A 22517-nucleotide genomic window follows, 5' to 3' on the forward strand; every position below is an offset into this window, starting at 1 on the left:
GGGGCGGGCACTTCCGGCCGGCCGCGCTAGGATTGGCCGGCCGGCCAGTCACGGGGCGGGAAACGGGGGAGAAGAGACGCAGAAGTGCCGGCAATGCCGGACCAGACTCGGGGGCGTTCCCGGCGTCGCGTGACGTCGGCAAAAGCCAAAGAATGTCGGGAACGCCCCCGTGTCTGGTCCGGCATTGACGGACAGGCCCCTCATCCAATGGCTAGGCTCCATTTACGGAGCCAGCCAATGAATGACGAGGGCCGACCCAAAGCACACTACAGTTCTCATCAGGTTTTCGCCTGCGCCGAAAAAGATGCGCAGAGCGCATCTTTTTGGCGAGGCAAAACCTAAAAAGGTGAAAAACTGTTGACAATGCAACTAAGTTGTGCTGCAAGAAGTAATAATTTTGCAACCTGATGACCGTTGAAGGGACTGAAAGTTTTACTCATAGTTTCTTCTTCAACTTTAAGAGCATAAAGTCCTTTTGGCATACATTCATGTGAACTATGTATTTCTGCGCACCCTTGAAGGCCCCACCTACATTGGGGCAAACCTTGCGTCTGAGCCACTCATCCTACTTGACTTTTCACAATAGGAATGGTACCACTGGAGAAGAACTTAAGACGCTCTCAGGCGATACAGTTTTCCTCTGTGTAAAGTAAACACAAATTACACATGCAAACTCATTTTTCAAATTTGTGGATTTGTTGGACTTTGAAACATGGAAGAGAACTAGGACGTACAACCATTTACCAGGTTTTTACCTGTAATTATTATACTCGCGTTCCTTTAACTGGTCGATGTGTCGCCTCTTCAACAGCAACTTTTGCTTCTCCACAATCAACAGTGGTCTACAGATCCGGCCTGCATCAGTATAGATACGGATTTCTCGCTCTCTGATGTCCCTAATCATCGACACCTAAAGCAAAAAGCACATCCTGAAGAATCCTTTGATGCAATCAAACTACGACACTGCAGGTTAATCTCCTCTTTGCACTATCTTCTGTACCGACTGCAATTGATGCAGGACACCACTGCCAGGCTCATTATTAACCTACCCAAATATGCATCTATTTTGCCAGTAAGACATGGCTTTCTGTTAAATATAGAGTTCTTTTCATAAAGTCATTCGCAAAAATTCTCCCGATTTCCTAGCTGCACAATTTCTTGGTATATACCAATCTTGCTTTGTTCCGCCCACTAATTTTGGTACCATTTCCCAGATCTCACACAGCCACATAAGGAGAAGGGGCACTCTGCATGGCTGCGACAAAAGACGGAACATTTTACATCTCACTCCAACTTGGGAAAGTGAGCTGCTTCAGTTAGACAACACAGACAACCCTCATCCATCCATAATTTAAAAAAATTGCTTTTCAAATCACATAAGCCACCATGAATCATGAATCCTAGAGGGGGAGGTAGGCCCTCCGGCTGTACACAACACAGAACACAGGTTAGCTAATTTTTCTCCGATAGGGCCGTACCATGTCAATGCTGTTGTGTAGTATTAACAGATGCATACCATTATTGTATTATGGTATATGTATTATTGTTTATTAAGTTCATTATAATGTACCTAACTTTAGGGTGGTCATATAGCCCTTTCAGTACCACATGAAGGGAATATTACAGATCTAGGAACGCAATGTATAGAATGGCATGATGCTACCTTATTCGTAACTATCAGTGTATTATTTTGTTTATTATTTAATGTTTTGTATGCATTTACTTTGGGTACATATAATATTGTTTATGAAAACAACCAATAAAACTTATCTGAACACCCAAAAAAATTGCTTAGCCAATGCAAGTAAACTTTGGTGTATGTGCGCTAAATTATGGCTTCATACCACAGCTTCATGATAACCAAACATCTAGAGCGTTCTTTCAGCCCAACAGCCACACAAAGAGACACTGCCTTAGATAATAAAGCAGAGTTTCTACTCCAAGTGGTGACATCGAAAACTTCTGCATGTGCAATCAATTTGCAGTTAAAACCGAGAAGAACGGCCTTTAGAAGAGGCTTTGAAAATCCAGGTACAATTACTTATGATAATATCTAATATCACATAATTGGAAAGGCTGCAGAAGGTTAAACAGGAGGTATGTACTACCACTATTCTACATACCACGTTTTAAGACTCTAGCAAGGTCAATCAAAATGGCAGAGAATTAGAACAGTACAATAACTGAATCTGTACTCACTTTAACTGAAATGGCCCATAGGGGGGCAAGAAAATGTCCTCTGAACGCACAAAGGATCAACTCAAAGGGTTGGATCGAGGATGCTTCAAGAATTAGAGTAAAGTTAAAAGAAGATAAGCATTTATAATGTGGGAGGGGGGGGGGGGGGGAGATGTGACTGCGGCAGTTTTTGACTTTTAACTTTGTTCTCAAAAACAATACTAACAGATAATGAACCAGATCTCCTCGACTTCTGCTGAAAAGAATCTAGTGTGTATGGGGCATATATGACCACCCCTTTCATGGCCAACAAGACGTAGGCAGGAGAAACAGTCAAGAGATGCTGTCACAGTGATATGAGAGTAAACATATTTAAGATGGGATTTTCCTTGGTTATTGGCTGCGTTATCAGAGATTGTTTGAGATGGCAGTTAGCAAATAGGGGGTTATAAAATAAATCCTTCTAAAACATAAATTAATGGTTGGGTTGTCTTCCAGATGCATTAAAACACCAGGCAATGAAAAACTGAGCCAATCAGATATTTGGGGATATATGTCACAGCTTATCATAGGGACTTATTTAATAAGAATTATGATATCACAAGCATCAAGATCCAAAATCTCCTGAATAAATAGTCGAATCTTCCCCTGACATTGATAGGACGAGTGGCACTAATCAAGATGTCTATTTTACGGCTTTTGATTTTCTTGTTTACAAATATCCCCGTTAACTCCTTGGACGCTCATGACGAGCTCAGCTCGTCATGATGTACACCTCCATACACATGACGAGCTGAGCTCGTCATGAACAATGGGATTTTAAAAAATTCAGCATTGACGATGAATTTCCCAAGCATTGATGTGGTTAAAGTGAAAGTTTTTTTTTTTATAAACAAATTGATGCTATGATTAGAACTTTTGTGTAGAATAAAAAGATTGCTAGAGTGAGGCTTCCGATTTTGCAATTAGATACTAAGCTTGGTGGGCTTGCACTCCCGAATATTCGATTATATTATGAAGCAGCATTATTTGACTATATAGCATGTCTGTTGTCTAAACCTTACCAGATGGATAATTTTTTCATCAGCAAAATGATCCAGGAAGCCGGATCTCAACTCCCGGCCTTTTTAAACACTGCAAAATTTCCCCCCAAAAACTCGTTATAAGACATTGGTGGAATGTTCATATCGTTTACGTATGGTTTTTAAGCAAAAGGATCTCTCTGTTTTTTTTTGCGTTAAAATTAACAGAGTGTTGCGATTTAGGATTATTTATCCACTTTGCTCAATTAAAAAAATTGAATGACTCCGGTTTAGGGCTTCTGAGTCAACTAGGCATCCATGGCAGGGTGATTACTTGGCAGGAAGCTCAAGCTGGATGCACGGGCCAAATTAAATTTCCTTTTTAAAATTTCTTCAAATTATTAACTTTTAAAAAAAGTATAATTTTACTTCTTGCATCCCTACTGGTAAAATTGCTTCCGCATTATACGTTGCAAGATTAACTGGAGTGGGTAATTGGTACCGTTTACTAAACCAGCAGGATGAATCTCCTTTGGTACGAAAGATGTTAGAAAAAGTTGAGGTGCATACACAATGTGTTTTTTCGTATCAGGATTGGCAAAAGATCTTGTCTTTAGGTAACAAGGTTCTGAAAGCAGCCAAATATAAAAGGATGGCATTTTTTGCTAATTGTATGGTTTATTACACTCCAGGAGCACTAAATAAAAGGTATCCAGAAGTGCGGAATAGCTGTTGTCACTGCGGAATTTTGGCAGCAGAAGGATGGCGACATTTTTTCTCTTGTCCTAAGCTTCAAGTTTTTTGTGAACAAATATTTGTGTATTTTAGTACCGTGATAAAGAAAACTTATAAACCTTTTCCCGAAGCAGTTATGTTTGGTATAGGTAGCAAGGAGGTAATACTTTCTGAATCTCAGGGGCGCTTTCTTGCCATTGTGATGTTAGTTGCTCATTCATTGATCTTATGACAATACCTACGTTTGGGAAATGGATGAATAAAATGCAACGTACAAAGTGTTTTGATGAGGCTTATGCTAAGCGAGTGGGGGCAACAAAGAAATTTGCAAGGGTCTGGGATCATTTTTGCTGACTGATTAATTTTTGTTTGCCTTATGTGTTTACTTAAGATGGGAAGTGCTTTCAATGTAAAATATTTTGTTTCTCCTTGTTTTTTCTTACAATGTGTAAATACTAGATGTTTCCTGATGGTACTGCTCAATAAAAAATTTTTTTTTAAAAAGAGATAGCAGTTAACCTTGCAGCAATCTGGTCACTTCTGAAGCCAAATACAACAGAGGGGATTCCTCCGGTGTCATACTAATGGAATTAAATATCCGATTCAAGAACAGTACAAACATTTTGGGGGAGTTTAATACTACTGTTTCGCATGTTCTAACCATTATAAGTAACTAGTGTCAATGTTGCCCAATTAAAGGAAAATCTATTTATTGGTTTTAAAAGATAAAAGCCTTAGTTCGCTTTGGTGGAATTCGAACACCTGACTTGCAGGCCACACTGGATGGCGACACTTCATGATCAACTCACTGAGACATCTTCCTGGTTACGGCTACTGTCTACTGTTCGCATAAGAAAACAGAATAAATCACGTCAAACTAACCTTGGGATTTTAACAATAACAAAAAAATGTATCTATAAAATAACTTGGTCAACATTAATAGAGGTACCTTTTTGATTTTATTAATGGAGCGTCCCTAAAACAGTTGTGCTAGTAATTTGCAATTTGAAAAGTGGCCTGAATCGGAATTAAGAAAAGTTAACTTGCAATATTCCCAGTTCTCTTGCTTGTAAAACCTGGACTTTATAGAATGCATAGAACATGAACCTTTACAAGAAATTAACATAACTTGCAAATAGGACAACATTTGCCATTCTCACCTAAAAAAAAATAACATTTAAAAAAGTGCACAACAGAATCCTGGAAGTAAAATCTCAACGTTACCTCTGATACAATGATGTCCATCTGTCGTCTCAGTTTCCTCAGGGTGTTCATCAACTGTTCCGGGTCTTTGTGTATCCCCACCCAACATCCATTGACAAATATCTTTGTTGCACTGTGAAAATATTAAAAGAAAAACATAAACCAATTCCATTTATAACCAGGACAGTGGGGCCAAGCATGAAGAATTTCACCCATATTACAAAATTCATACTCTGCAATAGCCGCTGGAGAGATTTCTTCCAGATTTTCCATACTCCATTCTTCCAAAAACTCGAGAATTGGTGAAGGCTGAGAACCCACAGAAATGTAGGCCATCAAGGCCAGATTCTTCACAAGTCCTACCGCATGACCCTGGGGAAAGATAGTCAAATATTTTAAGCCATTTATGAGCACATCGCTTAAAGGATACAGCACTTTAAAAGCAAACATAATGCATCTCTTTTGAAGCAAATACAATGTGTGCATCACAAGAAACATATTTCTTGTCCTGTAAGCATCTGTTCATAGCATGTAGTGCTGCAGATTCACATGCTCCGCATACTCCTGCCATAGTGTTGATTTAAGACAAGTCACAGGGTTCATTGGGACTCCTCTTTTAGTGGGAAATGCACATGGGCATCGACTCCATATTAGACCGTCTTTCACACAGCAAGTGGTTAGAAGTGTAGAGCTGTGAATGACCGGAACATGGTGCACTATGCCTATTGTGAATGTAAAATGTGCAGCAGACAGGCTTTGGGAAGGAACATGGGTGCATGTTAATCTACAGCACTACAAGCTACAATCGGATGCTTTTCATGTTAAGTAACATTTTCCGTTCATAGCATGTGTGGCTGTAGATACACATGCTCTGCATACAGCAGTAACCCTTTGAAGTGCTGGTTAGCCAGTGGAAAAGTGCAGATGCTTGAAACAAAGTTCTTAGCACCGTTTGGCCTAGCCTGCTTACAGACTTGCATAGCCACACAATAGCATTTGGTAAACGTGTTTGGGGCTCTTCAGGTGGCTGCTTTGCATTCATAAGCTAGTGGGATATTGCCCAAAAAGGCTAAGTTGTGCCTTATTGCGGTTCAAGCATGCCCTGGGTAGGAGGTAGGACTTGGGGGTTAGCAGCAGGGTTCTTTTCGGTTGATGGTAGCAGATCTGGATGCACTGAACTATCGCAGAGCTATGCCTGCCTTGAGGGGAGTCTGGTGGAGTTTGTCAAAGACTACAACGTTTGTCAACTTGCGGAAAAGCAGTCTGATCAAAAAAGTCCATGAGGGCCTGCTTAACGTCTAGCGTATGGAAGGCTCTCTCTTGGTCACCAAGTCTGGCTGCTGGAAGAAGACTGGGAGCACTACAGTTTGACTCGAGTGGAAAGGGGATACTACCTTGGGGACAAACTTAAAATTAGTTCTGGTGAACAATACTGTTCCTGTGAACCTGAATGAATAGTGGCTGTTGCTAACTGATGCATATAAGGGAAGTTATGGTTTTGATGAATGCCAGACTCTATGTGAGGAAACTGAAATGGACAAGAGTGCAGGGCTGCGGAGGGGGAAGGGGCGGGAAGGAAGAAGGTAAGAGTGTGGTGAGCACAACAATAAAGTTCCATGCAGGGGCAGGTGGCACCCTAGGAGGCACGATAGCCTTGAGGCACTCCATGAAGGTTTCCTGTTTCGCATGTAGGCAACAATAGGTGCCAGGTGCAGTCATATGGATGTGTAGGCAAGTCCTGACTATTGTAAGCGCCAGAGGTAACAATGTCCTAGACAGCATGATTTAATGGGGGTCCAGGTTTTTGGGGATGCAATATTCGACACACCTTTTCCACTTCTCAGCCCTACATGATCACAGTCATGCACTCGTACGGGAGACTGATATAACCGAAGCAATACATGACCGTCATGTTGTCAGTCTTGATGAGTGCTAATTTTCCCTTAATGACATGAAGAACAAGTTACTTACCTTCGGTAACGCTTTTTCTGGTAGATTCTATATCGCCTGTGGATTCCTCACCTTGTGAATATCCCCCTTGCGCCAGCAACATTCGGAAATTCTTTTTCGTAGCCTCGCGCCAACGTGGATAGGACGTCACAGAGACACGGCTCCGCTCGCGACTCCGCTGACGTCACCGACGCCTACAATAGGCCCACACCGGCGTGATGACATCAGTTCCGCCTTTTTTCCGTGCCATCGAGGCACACGGAAGGACCAATGACAGTAGATATATACAAAGTATACACAGCATACAACAGTCAAGGCAAAACACACAGTGTAAAGCAAATGCAGGAAAGCAAATGAAACATTTCCTTGACAACAAAATAAATATACATTACAGTACAATAACTCTGGCATAGAAGAGTGGACAACGGGGAGGCGGGTGGGTCAGTGATGAATCCACAGGCAGATATAGTATCTACCAGAAAAAGCGTTACCGAAGGTAAGTAACTTGTTCTTCTGATAGATACATCTGCCGTATGGACTCCTCACCTTGTGAATAGAGTCCCACAGCAGTCCCCACTCCCGGAGGAGGGTGTCCACTCTTCTAAACCAGGAAATTCTGAAGGGCAGAGCGCGCAAAGTGGCCGTCCCTCCTGACTTCGGTATCCAAGCAGTAAGTGTGGAGGGAAGACCAAGTTGCCGCCCTACAAATGTCCTCCACAGGAACACCTCTAGCCAAAGCAGAGGTAGTTGACTTCGCTCTAGTGGAATCAGCCCCAATACCCTCTGGAGGTTCCTTACCGGCCAAAGAGTAGCAGATCTTAATACACAGAACGATCCATCTGGATAAAGTTCTTTTATGGACCGCTCTCCCCTTCTTGCAGCCAGCAAAGCCAATGAAGAGTTGATCGTCCAAGCGACAGTCTTTAGTTCTGTCCAAATAAAAAGACACCGCCCTCTTAGGGTCCAGACGGTGCAACCTCTCCTCCTCCTTGGAAGGGTGTGGGGGAGGATAAAAGGTAGGGAGGGTAATGGATTGACCAAGGTGGAAAGGAGTCACCACCTTAGGGAGAAAAGCAGCCCTGGTCCTAAGAACCATCCGATCAGCATGTATAGTCAGGAACGGGGGCTTGGAACTTAGAGCTTGAAGCTCACTCACCCTCCTTGCCGAGGTAATTGCAACCAGGAAAACTGCCTTAAAGGTTAAAAGCCTCATAGGACATTTATGAAGAGGCTCAAAGGGAGAGCCCATCAGAAAAGTCAGAACAAGATTCCAGTCCCACGGAGGTACAATAAAAGGAGTAGGAGGGAACTTGTTTACAAGACCCTTCAAAAACCTCAAGACTACAGGTGACTTAAAAAGAGAGGGCTGATCAGGCAAACAAATAAAAGCCGACAGCGCCGAAAGATAGCCCTTAACTGTGGCGACTGCCAGCCCCTGTTGCGCCAAAGAAAGAGCAAACCGGAGCACATCCGATAAATGGACCCTCAACGGATCAATATCATTCTCACCACACCAAATAACAAACCTAGACCATCTATAAGATTAGACAGTCTTAGTGGAGTCACGTCTGGCAGACAAAATGACATCCACCACATCAGGTGTGAGAGAATAGGAAATCAGGTTGCCCCATTCAATCTCCAGGCATGAAGGTGCAATGTCTGGAGGTGGGGGTGTAGAACCTGCCCCTCCATCTGAGAGAGGAGGTCTGCCCTGAGAGGAGCGGCGGGTGTGAGGAGAGGTGGAGTAGATCTGAATACCACACCCTTCTTGGCCAATCTGGGGCGACCAATATAACTTGGGCCCGGTCTTGGCGAATTTTCCTCAGAACCCGAGGAATCAAGGGTATGGGAGGAAACGCATAAAGGAGTTGACTTCCCCAACTTAACTGAAACGCGTCCCCCAAGGCTCCCTGCATCGGATACTGGAGACTGCAGAATAACGGGCATTGAGCATTCTCGTGAGTGGCGAACAGGTCCACCCGAGGAGTCCCCCACGTCCGAAAGACGTGACGAACCACCTCCGGATGAAGCCTCCACTCGTGGTCGGCGGAGAACTGCCGACTGAGACTGTCCGCACGCACGTTCAGAACCCCGGCCAGATGATTTGCCATCAGACAAATCTGATGGTCCTGAACCCAGGACCAGAGACGCAGAGCCTCTCTGCAGAGACACTGCGACCCCACTCCTCCCTGCTTGTTGATGTACCACATCGCGGTCGTGTTGTCCGTCAGGACTTGGATCGACTGACCGCGAAGGGAAGGGAGGAAGGCCTTGAGCGCCAAACGTATCGCCCGCAACTCTAGAAGGTTGATGTGAAGCAACCTTTCCTCTGGAGACCAAAGACCCTTGACCTCCAGATCCCCCAGATGAGCACCCCACCCTAGAGTGGATGCATCCGTTATCACCGTGGCCACCGATGGAGGTAGATGGAAAGGCTTTCCTTGTGACAGGTTGCCTTCCACGCTCCACCAAGACAGATCCGCTGCAGTTTCTCTGGAGATCTTCACCGACTCCCCGAGATCTCCGTAGTGCTGATACCACTGCCTGCGGAGACACCACTGGAGTGCCCTCATGTGCCAGCGTGCATGGTTGACCAGGAGAATGCAAGAAGCCATCAGACCGAGCAGGCGAAGGACCTTCAGGACTGGAACGACCGCTCCAGGGTAAAACAAATGAACCATTTCCTGTATGTCGCGAATCCTTTGAGGAGGAGGGAATGCACGACAAACAGTAGTGTCCAGTACGGCACCTATGAACAGGTTGCACTGGGAGGGCACCAGGTGAGACTTGGGTACATTTATCGAAAAACCCAACCTGAACAACAACGGAGTTGTCTCTTGCAGATGATGGAGCACCTTCTCTGACGACTCCGCTTTGATCAGCCAATCGTCCAAATACGGGAACACAGGTATCCCCGATCTCCTGAGATGAGCTGCCACCACTGCCATCACCTTGGTGAAGACTCGAGGCGCAGTAGTAAGACCAAACGGAAGGACCGCAAACTGGTAGTGCTGCGACCCAACCGTGAAACGGAGATACTTCCTGTGCGACTTCAGGGTGGGAATATGAAAATACGCGTCCTGCAAGTCGAGCGACACCATCCAGTCTCCTTCCATCAACGCTTGAAGAACCTGAACAAGGGTGAGCATCTTGAATTTCTCCTGCTTCAGATAGAGATTCAAGATCCTGAGGTCCAGGATAGGACGAAGCCTGCCATCCTTCTTGGGGATCAGGAAATACCGGGAGTAGCATCCCTGACCCCTTTCCTGCTCTGGAACCACCTCTATCGCACCCTTTCGTAACAGAGTTAGAACCTCCTCCTGCAGGAGAGACAGATGTTCCTGAGTGCAAAAACCTTGACAAGGAGGGTAAACAGGGGGGAATTCCCGAAAGGGAAGGGCATACCCATTTTCTACAAGATTGAGAACCCAAAGATCTGTCGTAACCGATTCCCAATCCTGTAGAAAATGGGTAAGCCGACCCCCAACCGGACCCACATGATCCTGAATAGCGGATCTAGGGCTGCTTTTCTGCGGCAGGGGGGTTGGAAGAGGTGGAGGAAGAGGAGGGCTAACGTCCACGAGGACGCGCTCTTTGCTTTCCCCTGTACGATCTGTACACTGAATTTTGCTGCTGCTGCTGTTGCTGCTGCTGCTGCTGTTGGCCTTGCCGGAAAACTCCGAAAGGAGCGACCAAAACCCCTGAACCTTCTGCCGGATGAAGCGCCCCTGATCTGGAGGCCCAAAGACTTCGCTGTTGCCCTGCAATCCTTGAATCGCTCAAGAGCCGCATCCGCCTTTTTCCCCAAAGAGACCTGAGCCATCAAAAGGAAGATCAAGCAGAGTCGCCTGAACATCATCCGAAAAGTCCGATGACTTCAACCAGGCTGATCTCCTAGTGGCAACAGCGGTGCCCATAATACGAGCCACAGAGTCAGCAGTGTCCAGACCACTTTGGATTACCTTGCGGGTTTGCCGCCTGAGTGTCAGAAATCACCTCCTCAAAATCCTTTCGGTTTGCGTCAGGAATTTTAGGAGCCAGGATACGCAAGGAGTCCATCAGGGCATGCACATACCTCCCCATTAGGCATGTGGCATTAGTCGACTTTAAGGCCATACTAGCCGATGAAAAGGTCTTTTTAGCCACCTGGTCCTGTTTCTTTGCTTCCTTCTCACAAGGAACCTGAGGAAAGGCACTAAGACCCTTCTTTGAACAGGCAGCCTGAATGACCAGACTCTCTGGCGAAGGATGTGAAGACAGAAAAGCCGGGTCCTCAGGAGCGGCCCTGTACCTCCTTGCAACACTCTTTGATACCGCAGGAGCCGACAAAGGTTTCTTCCAAACTTCCATAATAGGATCAGTCAAGGCATCATTGAATGGAAGTAAAGGCTCAACCACAGAATTTGGTGAATGCAAGACTTCTGTGAGGAGATTAGACTTGAACTCCACTGTAGGCAGAGTCAATTTAAGAAGCTCAGCAGCTTTCCTCATAACCAGATGGTAAGGCTGGATATCCTTAGAGGGAGCACCTGAGCCTGAGGGCAACTCCCACTCTGGAGAGAAATCAAGGGTCCCTGAATCCGCCAATTCCTCAAAACAGCTCTCCTCTAGTTCACCTTCTTCAACATCAGACTGTGAGCCCAAGTAACTCTGCTCCTCCAAAAGGCGTTGAGCTTCTCTTCTTGACCTTTCCTTTACACGCCTCGCAGCCGGATCCACCAGCGGCTTCGACGGATTCGGGGCCGGCGCCGGTATCGAATCCGACAGCACAGAAGAATGCCCTCTAGGTTGAACAGGAGCAGGAGACGCCGGAATCGGCGTCGACGACTTCAGCGGAGCCGGGAATTGCCAATGCGGCGTCGGAGCCGGCATGTAAGGCATAAACGGAGCCGGAGGATAGGAGTGAGGAACTCCCAGGCTGAATGCCAAAGGACCCATGGGACCCGAAGGTGCACCAGAGGGGTACCACGCCCTTGAGAAGACACCATACATTGCGTTGAGAAACGCTGAAGGGTCCTGCCTGGAGCAGGAAAGGGCGGCTGAAAACCATCAGGCCGGTCCTGAGGAGGGATCGAATTCGGCTCATCGACAGGCGCAGAATCCACATCCTCCCGGGCCTCTTCCTCTTCTCGGGCCGGGGACGGCGCCGGAGACGGATTCGGAACAGGTGAAGCATTCGGAGCCGGAGATGGAGACCGCCCACGCGACTCAGATGGCGAGGCCTCACCTTCATGCTCGGAGACTTCGAGGGTAACCACCTTCGAACGTACCTTCTTCGGTGACCTCGACCTCGAGCCCGACTCCTTACCAGAGCGACGTCGGGACTCATGTCTCCTCTTGTGCTTCTTCTTCGACTTCGAAACATGACCCGACGCCGACTTCGAAGACGACCTCTCTCGAGAAGCAGATCTCGACCTCGCCCTGGACTTCGAACTCGCCCTTCGAGAACGAGACCTCGACGACTTCTCCTTTCCAGCTTTCACCTTAGCAACCAGAAGTTTGGCTTCTCTCTCCTTCAGGGCCTTCGGATTCATCTTCCGACACGAAGAACAATCCTCCACATCATGGTCGGAACTTAAACACCAGATGCAGTCTTCATGGGGGTCGGTAATGGACATCATTTTACCACACTCCCTGCAGGGCTTGAAGCCAGTCTACTTGGATGACATCTTCGAAGAGACAGGATACAGAGAAGCAGAATAAAGTAACAAAACGGCAACAATGTACCAGAAGGCTACAGAGATTCCCGATAACCGTTAGCGTCGACGACGCGGAAAAAAGGGAACTGATGTCATCACGCCGGCGTGGGCCTATTGTAGGCGTCGGTGACGTCAGCGGAGTCGCGAGCGGAGCCGTGTCTCTGTGACGTCCTATCCACGTCGGCGCGAGGCTACGAAAAAGAATTTCCGAATGTTGCTGGCGCAAGGGGGATATTCACAAGGTGAGGAATCCACACGGCAGATGTATCTATCAGAAAGATTTCTTTGAGAGCTAGGCATATGGCTAGGAGCTCAATGTATTTGATGTGGTGCCCCTGGCATTTGAGGGCGGGGGGATAATGGTCCCCTTCGTAACTGTGTCACTGAAGGGCCTCCCATGCAACATCTTGTTGCTGTTACACAACTCCAGAGCGTGATGAGCACAGGTTCCCAACAACAACTAGATCATCCCAGTGACTCTCCACTTGTGATCGTTACTCCAAGAGGCACTGCGGAAGTGCTTAATTTGAGCTGGTGGGTTCCGGTGCTCCGCACCACAATTTAATTTATTTCCGGTGCTCGGCACAGGCATTTAATTGTCCACAGCACACTTATGACAGTCTGCCACATGGTGGTGCTGCTCATCTAATTTAGAGAGGAGCATAACGACGCGTATTTATGAATGTAATACACATTAAAAACTACTAATACCTGCCTTCCCAGCCACTCTTTTAGCTTTGGGGACTTGGAATAATCTGAACGGTCGCACTTGCAGGTGAAAGAGATGGTTAGTAGTTGTTTTGGCAGTGGTGACAGGGGTGATTGGTGGTGCAAGCTGCAGAGGTCTCCTGGTCAGAGCCCTGGCACTTATTATTTTACAAATTAAACACTAAACTCAGTAATAGGTATTATGCTTTCCTCACTTCCTCGTGCAAGTCATTGATTAATAGGGAAAACAAGAGGTGCGAAATGGCTTCCATGACAGACCCCTCCATGGATATAGAATTTCCTGTTGATATGCCCCTTTTGACTAAGTCTTACATAGGAAGAGGTGCCCGTATACAGCATTTGAATTATTGACAAAAGCCCAGGATCTGTGCCCAACTAGCACCATTTTTCCTACATGCAATTTCTTGGGACCAGATCAAAAGCTGATGAAAAATCTAAAAAAGCCATGCATAAAGGCAATTTTACTACTGTGCTGAACTTCTAGATTAAATGCGGAAAGGTAAAAAGCTGGCTAACCGTGGACAGACCTTCTCAACAGCCATTTTGTGTTGGGGGAAGAATGTTGCCATTAATGACCCACTCATTCAGAACGGTCAATACTAATTTGGAGAAGATTTTACAATCTATATCAATTAAACTTATCGTTACGCATGACTTTTTATAGTGTTTATGACCTTTCTTGTATAATGGAACAATAATAACAGTTAGCCAAGAGTCAGTGCAGCTTTGAGAAGCCACTATTGCCATAAAAACTTCTGGAAGAGTCTCTGACTACCACTCTACACCAGCGAGGAAAATCTCCAGGGGAATCCTATTATGACCCGGTGCCTTTCCTTCCTGGAGGCTTTCTATGGTTTCCCTTACTAGATTTTGTAAACAGCTCTATCTGGGTAGCGGTTGTTACGCTGCTATTGGCTCCAGCGTCAATGTCGGGGGAAAAACTCAAGGGTGGGGATGTTTGTGGAATTGAAAATTGTGTTGAAATGAATTACCCATTGCTTCTAAAAATGTTTTCCTTACTCCAAGGACTTCCCTGATCATCCAGCAGAAAGCTTGTGAATCTTTCTCTGTGGCAGCTTTTTCCAACTTCAGCCACTTTCTGTATGGAATATCTACTTTCTTATTCCGGATTAAAAATTTCTAACTTGGTGTGGCCGCCCTTATAGTCCGTCTGGTGGAATCACTTTAAAGCCCAATTTGTAGTTCCAATTTCTTCACCTTGCCTTCTTCAAACCAACCCATATCGGCATTTTTTTTGTTTCTGAAAGATTTATTAAAAGTGTAAGATCTCAAAACAAATGTAGTTAGAAATATCAGCAAAGGTCATAAGGGGGTAATGTAATTGCCTCGCTTGAGCCAATCACTATCTGTCTTCTAAGGTCTACTGTTGAAGGGTCCCGTTTTCACACTTCAGTTTTGGTTGAGGGTTCATGGCGCAACTCCACAGTTTGGTGGGCAAGTCTTACTGCCAGTTGCTGGAAAGTCAAAATGCAAGGCGTGAGAAACACCCTACTATATTGGGATGTCTGAATTTTTGGAACCTAAGTGTTAGTGCCCAGGCAGAGTATCCGTAAAGGACAGGATCAAGTGGTTAATACACATCGTTGGTGAGCTCATTTTATAGATTTTACACAGTGCAACTGCACCATAGAATAATAGAAACACTTTAAATGGAACACTAGTGACTTGAGTATAATTCAGCAAAATAGGTGTAACGGAGCAAACGTATAAATCAAGAAGGGGTAGAATCAGAAGGCAGGGGAATGGCGAAAGAATCAGACATTGACCAGGCGTTGGTGGGGTTTTTAGGTTTCTGGAATGGGACATGGGAGGTTGAAGTTCTAAAGTCTAGGGGAAGGGTTTTCGAAGCAGAAATCACAGTGCCAATTTTCTTTGTGCTACGAGATGTTCTTAAGAAAGGGGACTTCCACTGTAATGACTTTCTGCTTTTCACTTTTTATTTTATGACAAACATAGAAAGTAGCCTGGTCTCATAAGAAGGGGTTATAGAGAAGCAAAGCATCTATAAGGAAGGCTTCAAAGTTTGGACTTAACGTATGCCTGGATTCTGATTTTTTTTTGCATTGGTAGCAAACCTGGTCACAGACTGCAGAATGTCACTGGAAGACAAGGGGAGGAATCCCTGCTTGGACAGTGTTTTCAAAGACTAGGCTTGACAACTAGAGCTTGTATTGTCGTTTTTAGGAGCGAAATGAAGGTACAATCTAAGATGAACGTCAGGGAATTTACTCAGTGAGCGAGTCAGCGAGAAAGCAATAGTTGCCAGGCTACTCTAAAGGAAAGCGTTCAAGTTTGGACTTGAGCTTGGATGAGGCGAGGGAGAATTCAGTTTTATTGTGGTTTGAGGCTGAATAAGTTTCGACACATCCACAGAAGGACTTTTCAAAAGCCTGAACTTACAGTGATGATTGCCCAGAGAATAGACATTTTAAACAAATGCATCTTTCATGAATCGGGACGAATACTTCCTTTGCCGGTCCCAGTTAAATAAAGGTGCCATCTGAAATGGTACGCAAGGTGGCATGATTCACATACAAATGGGTACGGCGAAAGCTGGGTGTGAGAACAGTACAAAGAACAAATTGCAAAGCTGAATTATTTTTTTTAATTTACCTCCGGGGTTTCAGCAGGACAAACCATTCCCCACAAAGTATTATGCAACTGTCGGGGTTTTGCCAGTTTACCATCTCGACCGATGGGAGAATTCAAACGTCGCAGATGCGAAAGTGTAGATGCGAAGGTCAGCCGGTTCAACACCTTCAAAGACAAGAATAGTTAAAATCTACTGCTTCTGTACTGGATTTCAATGCTTCGACTGATGATAAACAACATTAACGTGATATACAGGCCACGCACTTACAACTAGAAACCCACTTAAAAAGAGAGGTCTCCGACGCAAACTCTTAACCATAATTGGGCAGTTCAAGACATTCACTGTGCAGAAAGGAGTTTGGAAACCCAAAACACAGGCATTACCAATAATGCATCAGTCAAAAGGCACGGAGAAAGGCTTGGCTAAGCATGTACACAAGTGTTAACATAATGTGTTAAGTTGCACTACTGTACTTAAACGTATTTATATTAGTTACTTTGAGTGTACCATACCACAACAGCGTACAACATGCCAAGAATTACCATAATTAGCCAAGTGCCAGCATTCAACGAGGGTACCATCATGGTATGCATGCATATAATAGATAATAAAATGACGACCATATAGCAGATGCCAGACAGGAGGAGTGGGTGCGATGGATAACCACAATATACTAGCAATTGCCACAAGTATCCTACAGATAGCCACAATATGTAAAAATTCCCACCATACTGTCAATACAGCCCAATAAATACACACAATATTTCTTGAACTAACCCTGCACTGCTGGAGCTAGCAAGAGGTCAGAGAAAGGTACCATCGTGCCATGGATGCCCAGAATTTGAAGAGGATTCACAAAATTATTTCAGGGCAAACATATTATTAAGAGTGAGTAGCATGCCATGGATGGCCAGAGGTTGCCAAGAAAGACCACCATTTGAGAGTACCAATAGGGGGCTGCAGTGACGCCCTTTCCAAATAACCCCTTCTTAAACTAACCCCTTCAATCAAATGGTAACAGACAAGAAAGGGCAGATTTCAGGGGAAAATTACACTGATCACACTGTTTAAACTCTTCAAACCTAAAATATAAACTTGCCTGAGACACCCCAGCTCTGGCTTGATGAGCTTTCTTCTGATCACCCCAGTTTCCAGTGGCAAGTGCGTATTTCAAGCCATCCGATATTATCCTTGTTTTGATTGCAAGCTCCAAGTTGAAGTCTTTGCCACGGTCGATGAACTTCTGTGCGTACATCCTCACTTCCTTCAACAAATTCTTGAACATTCTACCCAAGAAAACAAACTTAAAATGGTAACAAGCTCATATTATCCTCCATCTTTGTGCCATGCCTCCAAAGGGTATTCAGCAGCACAACTTAAAACACTAACTGTTCTATCAGACATAGCCTAAAGTTGAAGCGTTGACACCAGTCGTTGCTTTTTCAACTGCAACCACTTTAACAGCACTAAAAGGGCTTTTAAATATTAAAATACTGCCTAAGCATGGTCAGTAATTTACTACTCCACCCTCATTCTAAACTAGCAATGAACCAGAGGCAAAAGGGTATTGGTTTTGGAATCATAATATAGCTGTGCATTTTATAAAAAGCTACACATTACTAATTCCAAAAACTAAAAACACCAGCATTGCAAACTCCAAGAACCCAAGTATTTTTACAACAATTAACTATCTACTCATCAAATTCTAACGAAAAATGTAATTACTACTTACCCTCTGAAAAGGAATGCAAGCAAAGGTCCAGCAAGATCCAGCCTTTTATTCCCGTAGTGATCTCTGTCATCCAGCTCTCTTCTGCCCAAAGCTGCCAGAAGTAACCGATGAACCATGTACCTAGCAATATCCATACAAATTTAGAAACATTTCATGTTGGAGATGTACATATATAAATATAAAAAGGCAGGACAGGAACTTTGGATTAAAGAAAAGCATGTTCCATATGTACACACATGAACCAGATTTGTTGTTTTTCTCTTGCAACACTTTAATGCAATGATTACAAAAAATGTAATATCCTAAAGGATATGGAATCACACCTAAGACCATGGAGCCATGACAGCAGCCTGCTGAACATCAGTTGGGTGGGGAGAAGATGGCGGCTGACTGAAGAGCTCAGTCGCGAGACGCTTGTCCATGGAGAAGAATGCAGAATAACATGAAAGAAGCACTGCGTTTTAACTGGCACTTTCTTTCTTTAGCACTACATCTCTATTACGCTATCAATGTACTGGGATCTTCCATTGGATCTTACCCGACCAGAGCGCTGAGCTGAGCATCAGCAGGGTTACCAGCAGTGGCAGCGGGGGTCCATCATCGGCAGCAGCGGGTGCGGTTTGCTGTGTTTCGGCCAACGGCGGCCGGCAATTTAGCGTAGCTGAGGGGGCCACTCGGTGGGTGCGCCTGCCCCTAGCACGGCGGCGCTGGAGGCGGTGAGCACTCACCCGATCTCTCCACGGAACAGTGTGCCGATGCCGATTAGAGGTCCAGATCAGCGCTAGGCGTGATCAGGGCGTTCGGCGTGCTCAGCAGGCTCTGTACCTGGACTCTTTACCTGCCGCTTGTAACTGTGCGGTTAACCTCCAGCAGGCTAAGGTATACAGGCCTTAATCCAAATGGGGGGCCCGCGGGTGAGAAGAGCAGAGTATGTAAACGGCCCAATGATAAGAGGTGCTGTCAGCTCCTGGCAGCTTTTGGCTCTCTGCTGTGAACTATAATCAAGACAAATACAGTCCAAAAGGAGCAAGGGAGTTTACGGTGCTGAGTAGATCGTGGAATTTTTTTTTCTCACTAGACCCACGGGCAGGTGTTGCGTTTTATCTAGGACCTTAATTAAATATTTCATATTTAAAGTAAAGGCCAAATGCAAACCAAATGCGGCAAGGCTACTTCCTTAGATTCCTAGAAAGCACAACGAGTTCTTACAACATACCAAACCTCCAGCAACCTGGGAATTCCCCGTGCTTTTGTTTTGATTTGTCCTAGAACTCCTGCGAGCACTAAAAGAACGGCCCGTCCCTAGTGACATCTTTTTATTGACGTCTTATGTCCAACCTTACGTCAAACACAGCACCTTCCAGGTATAAATATACCAACGTTTGCCTTAAGCAACACACGGTGGTGTGGAGCAGAGCGGCCATCTACTTATCCGAAGCCCAGCTGATGCGAGTGCCGAAGGAAGCCGTCCCTCCCATTTGACGCACTGAGAAAGACGTTGTCTTTTTCTCCTGCCGAGAAAATCCAGCTCCGGTGTTCCCAGTCACCCCTGCGGGTTGCCGGGAGATCGAGTCCTGAGAGCAAGATACAAGACCTCCTCCATTCTAAAAACCAAGGTACAGAGCTGATTAGATCCCTAGAGAATTCTTGAATCAGAATCTTGGCAAAAACTAACTTAACTTAAACTGCAACTCATTTACTCCTGCCCACGTACTAGGCTTAGGTTAGGTACATCGGGGTAGGCGTATTTAGAAGCACCAGATGAGTAAGTTTAGTCAAACTATTATCATTGTATGTAACTGTATATATTTTATACCTTTTAAGTATCATATGGCTCAGAAACCATATCAATGCTTTTACAGTATTATTTCATAATGCTCCTTTTACTGTACGCACTTTACGACAAGTATTGCAATTGTGGCAATTCATTGCTCTTGCATGAGAAAGAAGACTGCTCAATAAAATAACACCTTTTATTGAAAACGCCTGTCTCTCTATTTCTCTGCACTCTGGTGAAACCAAGTATGCACAACTGACTGAGTGAAATAGCTATCTATTGTTTTCACACGACTCTGGAGATATACTCCTTATTCTGGGGGAGCAAAGTTGTCATGTTTATGCGGTTGTCAGAAGCTGAATCCCTTCTTGTCTAAACAGGGAAGTTCACTCCTCCCTGTTCATTCGAGAAAGTTTCTAGTGACCTCTGAGCTAGCTGGCAAACCTAAATTAAGTCTAACATATTCAATAGAGACCTAGTCGACCTCAGTCCTACGTCTACACTATCGTTTGTTATTCCAATGCGCAGACCCTATTGGGAAAATAGGAACTACACTACACAGGAGCAGGAAAAACGGAGCCCGATACAGAGGGCCCCCAATCATTTGGAGTGTGGGCGGAAGCTGCAAAGGCATGCCGCAACAATCGAAGAGCAGGGCGGAGAGTGTCATATCGAGGCAAGGACGTGGCAGCTCCAGCAGCTCAAGAAGGAGGAGGAGGGCGCAGCTTAACACCAGGGAACCGTGGCAGAGATACTGAAAAGAGGAAGAAGGCAGCGCTACTGCAACCACCGAACCCGGTAAGTCTGAGTGGTTCTGCCCCTGGCACTTCCACCCTACCAGGCCCCTCTGTTAGGGGTGAATAGCGGCTACATCAGGGCCACAAAACCTGGAAGCTTTCAAGGCCCCCCACCCCACCCCCCAAGTTCCTGATAGAGGCAAGAAAGGCATGGTGCATGGGAGAGAGGGTTATTGCTTGAGAAGCAAAACATCAGAGACAAGGGCTAACAAAACGAGTTAGGAAAAAGCCAGTCACCAGTCAGTGCCACTGTTCCCACTAACCTGCGCGCCTGCGCTCGCGCGCATTGAAGGCACCCCAAGCGCGCAGTGCTTATTATTTAGCGCGCACATTCTGAGACTGTTCGCGCCGCCGCTATTAACGTGCGAGCGGCGCGAAAACCCGTAATTTGATGTTCGCTTTCACGTGCAAATGGCCCTAGCACTTGCACGATTCCTTTCCTGTCAGTGCGCCACTGCGGGGCTGATTGAGGGCCATTGAGTTAGTATTCATATTAATTGCAGCGCACACGGAATACAATTAATATGAATACTATCTCAATGGCCCTCAATCAGCCCCGCATCTGTGCACTGTTAAGAAAAGAAAAACTGAGTTTCAAACACGACGTGCGCTTTAGCACACGCGGTGTTTGACACTCAGTTTTTCTTTTCTTAACAGTGCACAGATGCGGGGCTGATTGAGGGCCATTGAGGTAGTATTCATATTAATTGTATTCCGTGTGCGCTGCAATTAAAATGAAAACAGACGCTGAAGAGAAAGGGAGGAGGCGCCTGTCAGACAGACTCGGAGAGGAAGAGGGCGGCGGATCCGAGCAGGGGAAGAGAGGCGGGAGGGGCATACCTGCCAAGGTTTAAGATTCCCATGTGTGACAGTTTCATAATTTCAGTGCAATTATGAGTAACATTTCAAGGACTATGACTGACAATTTCTCGTGAGGAAAATCAAGCAATGAAGACACAGGAAACATTAAAATATTAGAAATTACAAAGGAGAGTGAGGCTGTGGCACGCACAGATAACAGGCTGTATTTCATTATGTAGGAGTTTCAATCCCAATATACATCATTACCCGAGCTGGGTGGCCGACCCCAATCGGTGAGCGGTGCCCCTACCTGCCCAGCAGCAGGCACCAGATCACATCAGCTGCTGCAGGCAGCCTGAAACTGAGCTACAGGCGCTTCTGGCAGTGACCTCCGGCTCAGCTCTGGAGTTGCTGTTGGATCCGGGCCGACACTGCAGGCAAAGATGATGGTAAGGGACCCAGCACCAGCACAAGGACCTCAGATTCCAGACCCTGCCCTCTCAGTACATTTGTGTTAACAATGACAAAAACTCAGGGCTGGCAATTAGTAAAACACTGTCTACTTACGGATCTTTAGTCAGATTGGCCCGTCAGCGAGTCACACTGCAACAATGCAGCTGTGTACTCAGGCCGCAAGCCGCACACCCTGCACAAATCTGCCTTGGTCTTTTACTTTGGTCCAGGTTGCTGGCTGTCCTTGGCCTGCTCGGAAATTATAATTGAATGCCGCTGACCATAAATAAAGAAGAGCACCGGTGGAAAGGCTGGTCATATGGAAACAGTAGCATTGTAGACCGAGCTGCAGCATGATACTGGACGGCCTAAGTTCCACGCAACCAAACTACCCGCTCTGGCAGTGTCAGCCAGCAGGACGTGACGTACTACCGCTGCCCCTCGGTAAAAGCTATAGGAATGCATAGTTTTAGGAATACAGAGGAGGCCTTTTGAGAGCATGCAATCAGAAGATGTTAAATTCTAAAAATGATTATGCCATTTGCATATGGGATTTCGCATTGCACTGTAGTATTTGTATAGCACGTAGTCCCCCTCACTCCCCCAATGTGGGGTACCCAAGTGCCTACTTACATAGACTGCGTGCTACTCATGTCTAAGTCATACACTTGGAGTCATACCAATATCAGAAACCTCATTTGCAATATATTAAATCAAGACTCTGTACATTAGCCTAGGAGCTGTTTTTTTGGCTGTACTGTTTGGAGGCTTTTGCTACCAGCCTTTGCCAAACACAGATTGCCAGCCTTTGTCGTGGGCCCCTCCTT

At 45.5% G+C, this 22517-nt stretch overlaps 1 protein-coding gene across 1 annotated transcript in view; it reads right to left on the reverse strand.

The window, feature by feature from the left end:
• The window catches only part of POLR2B (RNA polymerase II subunit B), a 131586-nt gene that overhangs the window by 64878 nt on the left and 44191 nt on the right, over window positions 1–22517 (reverse strand). The window contains exons 9-14 of the mRNA XM_086961974.1: window positions 17863–17982; window positions 17230–17416; window positions 16151–16294; window positions 5371–5510; window positions 5160–5271; window positions 756–910 (exon numbers count right to left, since the gene is read on the reverse strand). Of these exons, the coding sequence (XP_086818100.1) occupies window positions 756–910; window positions 5160–5271; window positions 5371–5510; window positions 16151–16294; window positions 17230–17416; window positions 17863–17982 (858 nt within the window). The remainder of the gene's footprint in view (window positions 1–755; window positions 911–5159; window positions 5272–5370; window positions 5511–16150; window positions 16295–17229; window positions 17417–17862; window positions 17983–22517) is intronic.

Source organism: Lissotriton vulgaris, chromosome 3_1 (assembly GCF_964263255.1).
Source record: "Lissotriton vulgaris chromosome 3_1, aLisVul1.2, whole genome shotgun sequence".
In the NCBI taxonomy this organism is placed as follows: domain Eukaryota; kingdom Metazoa; phylum Chordata; class Amphibia; order Caudata; family Salamandridae; genus Lissotriton; species Lissotriton vulgaris.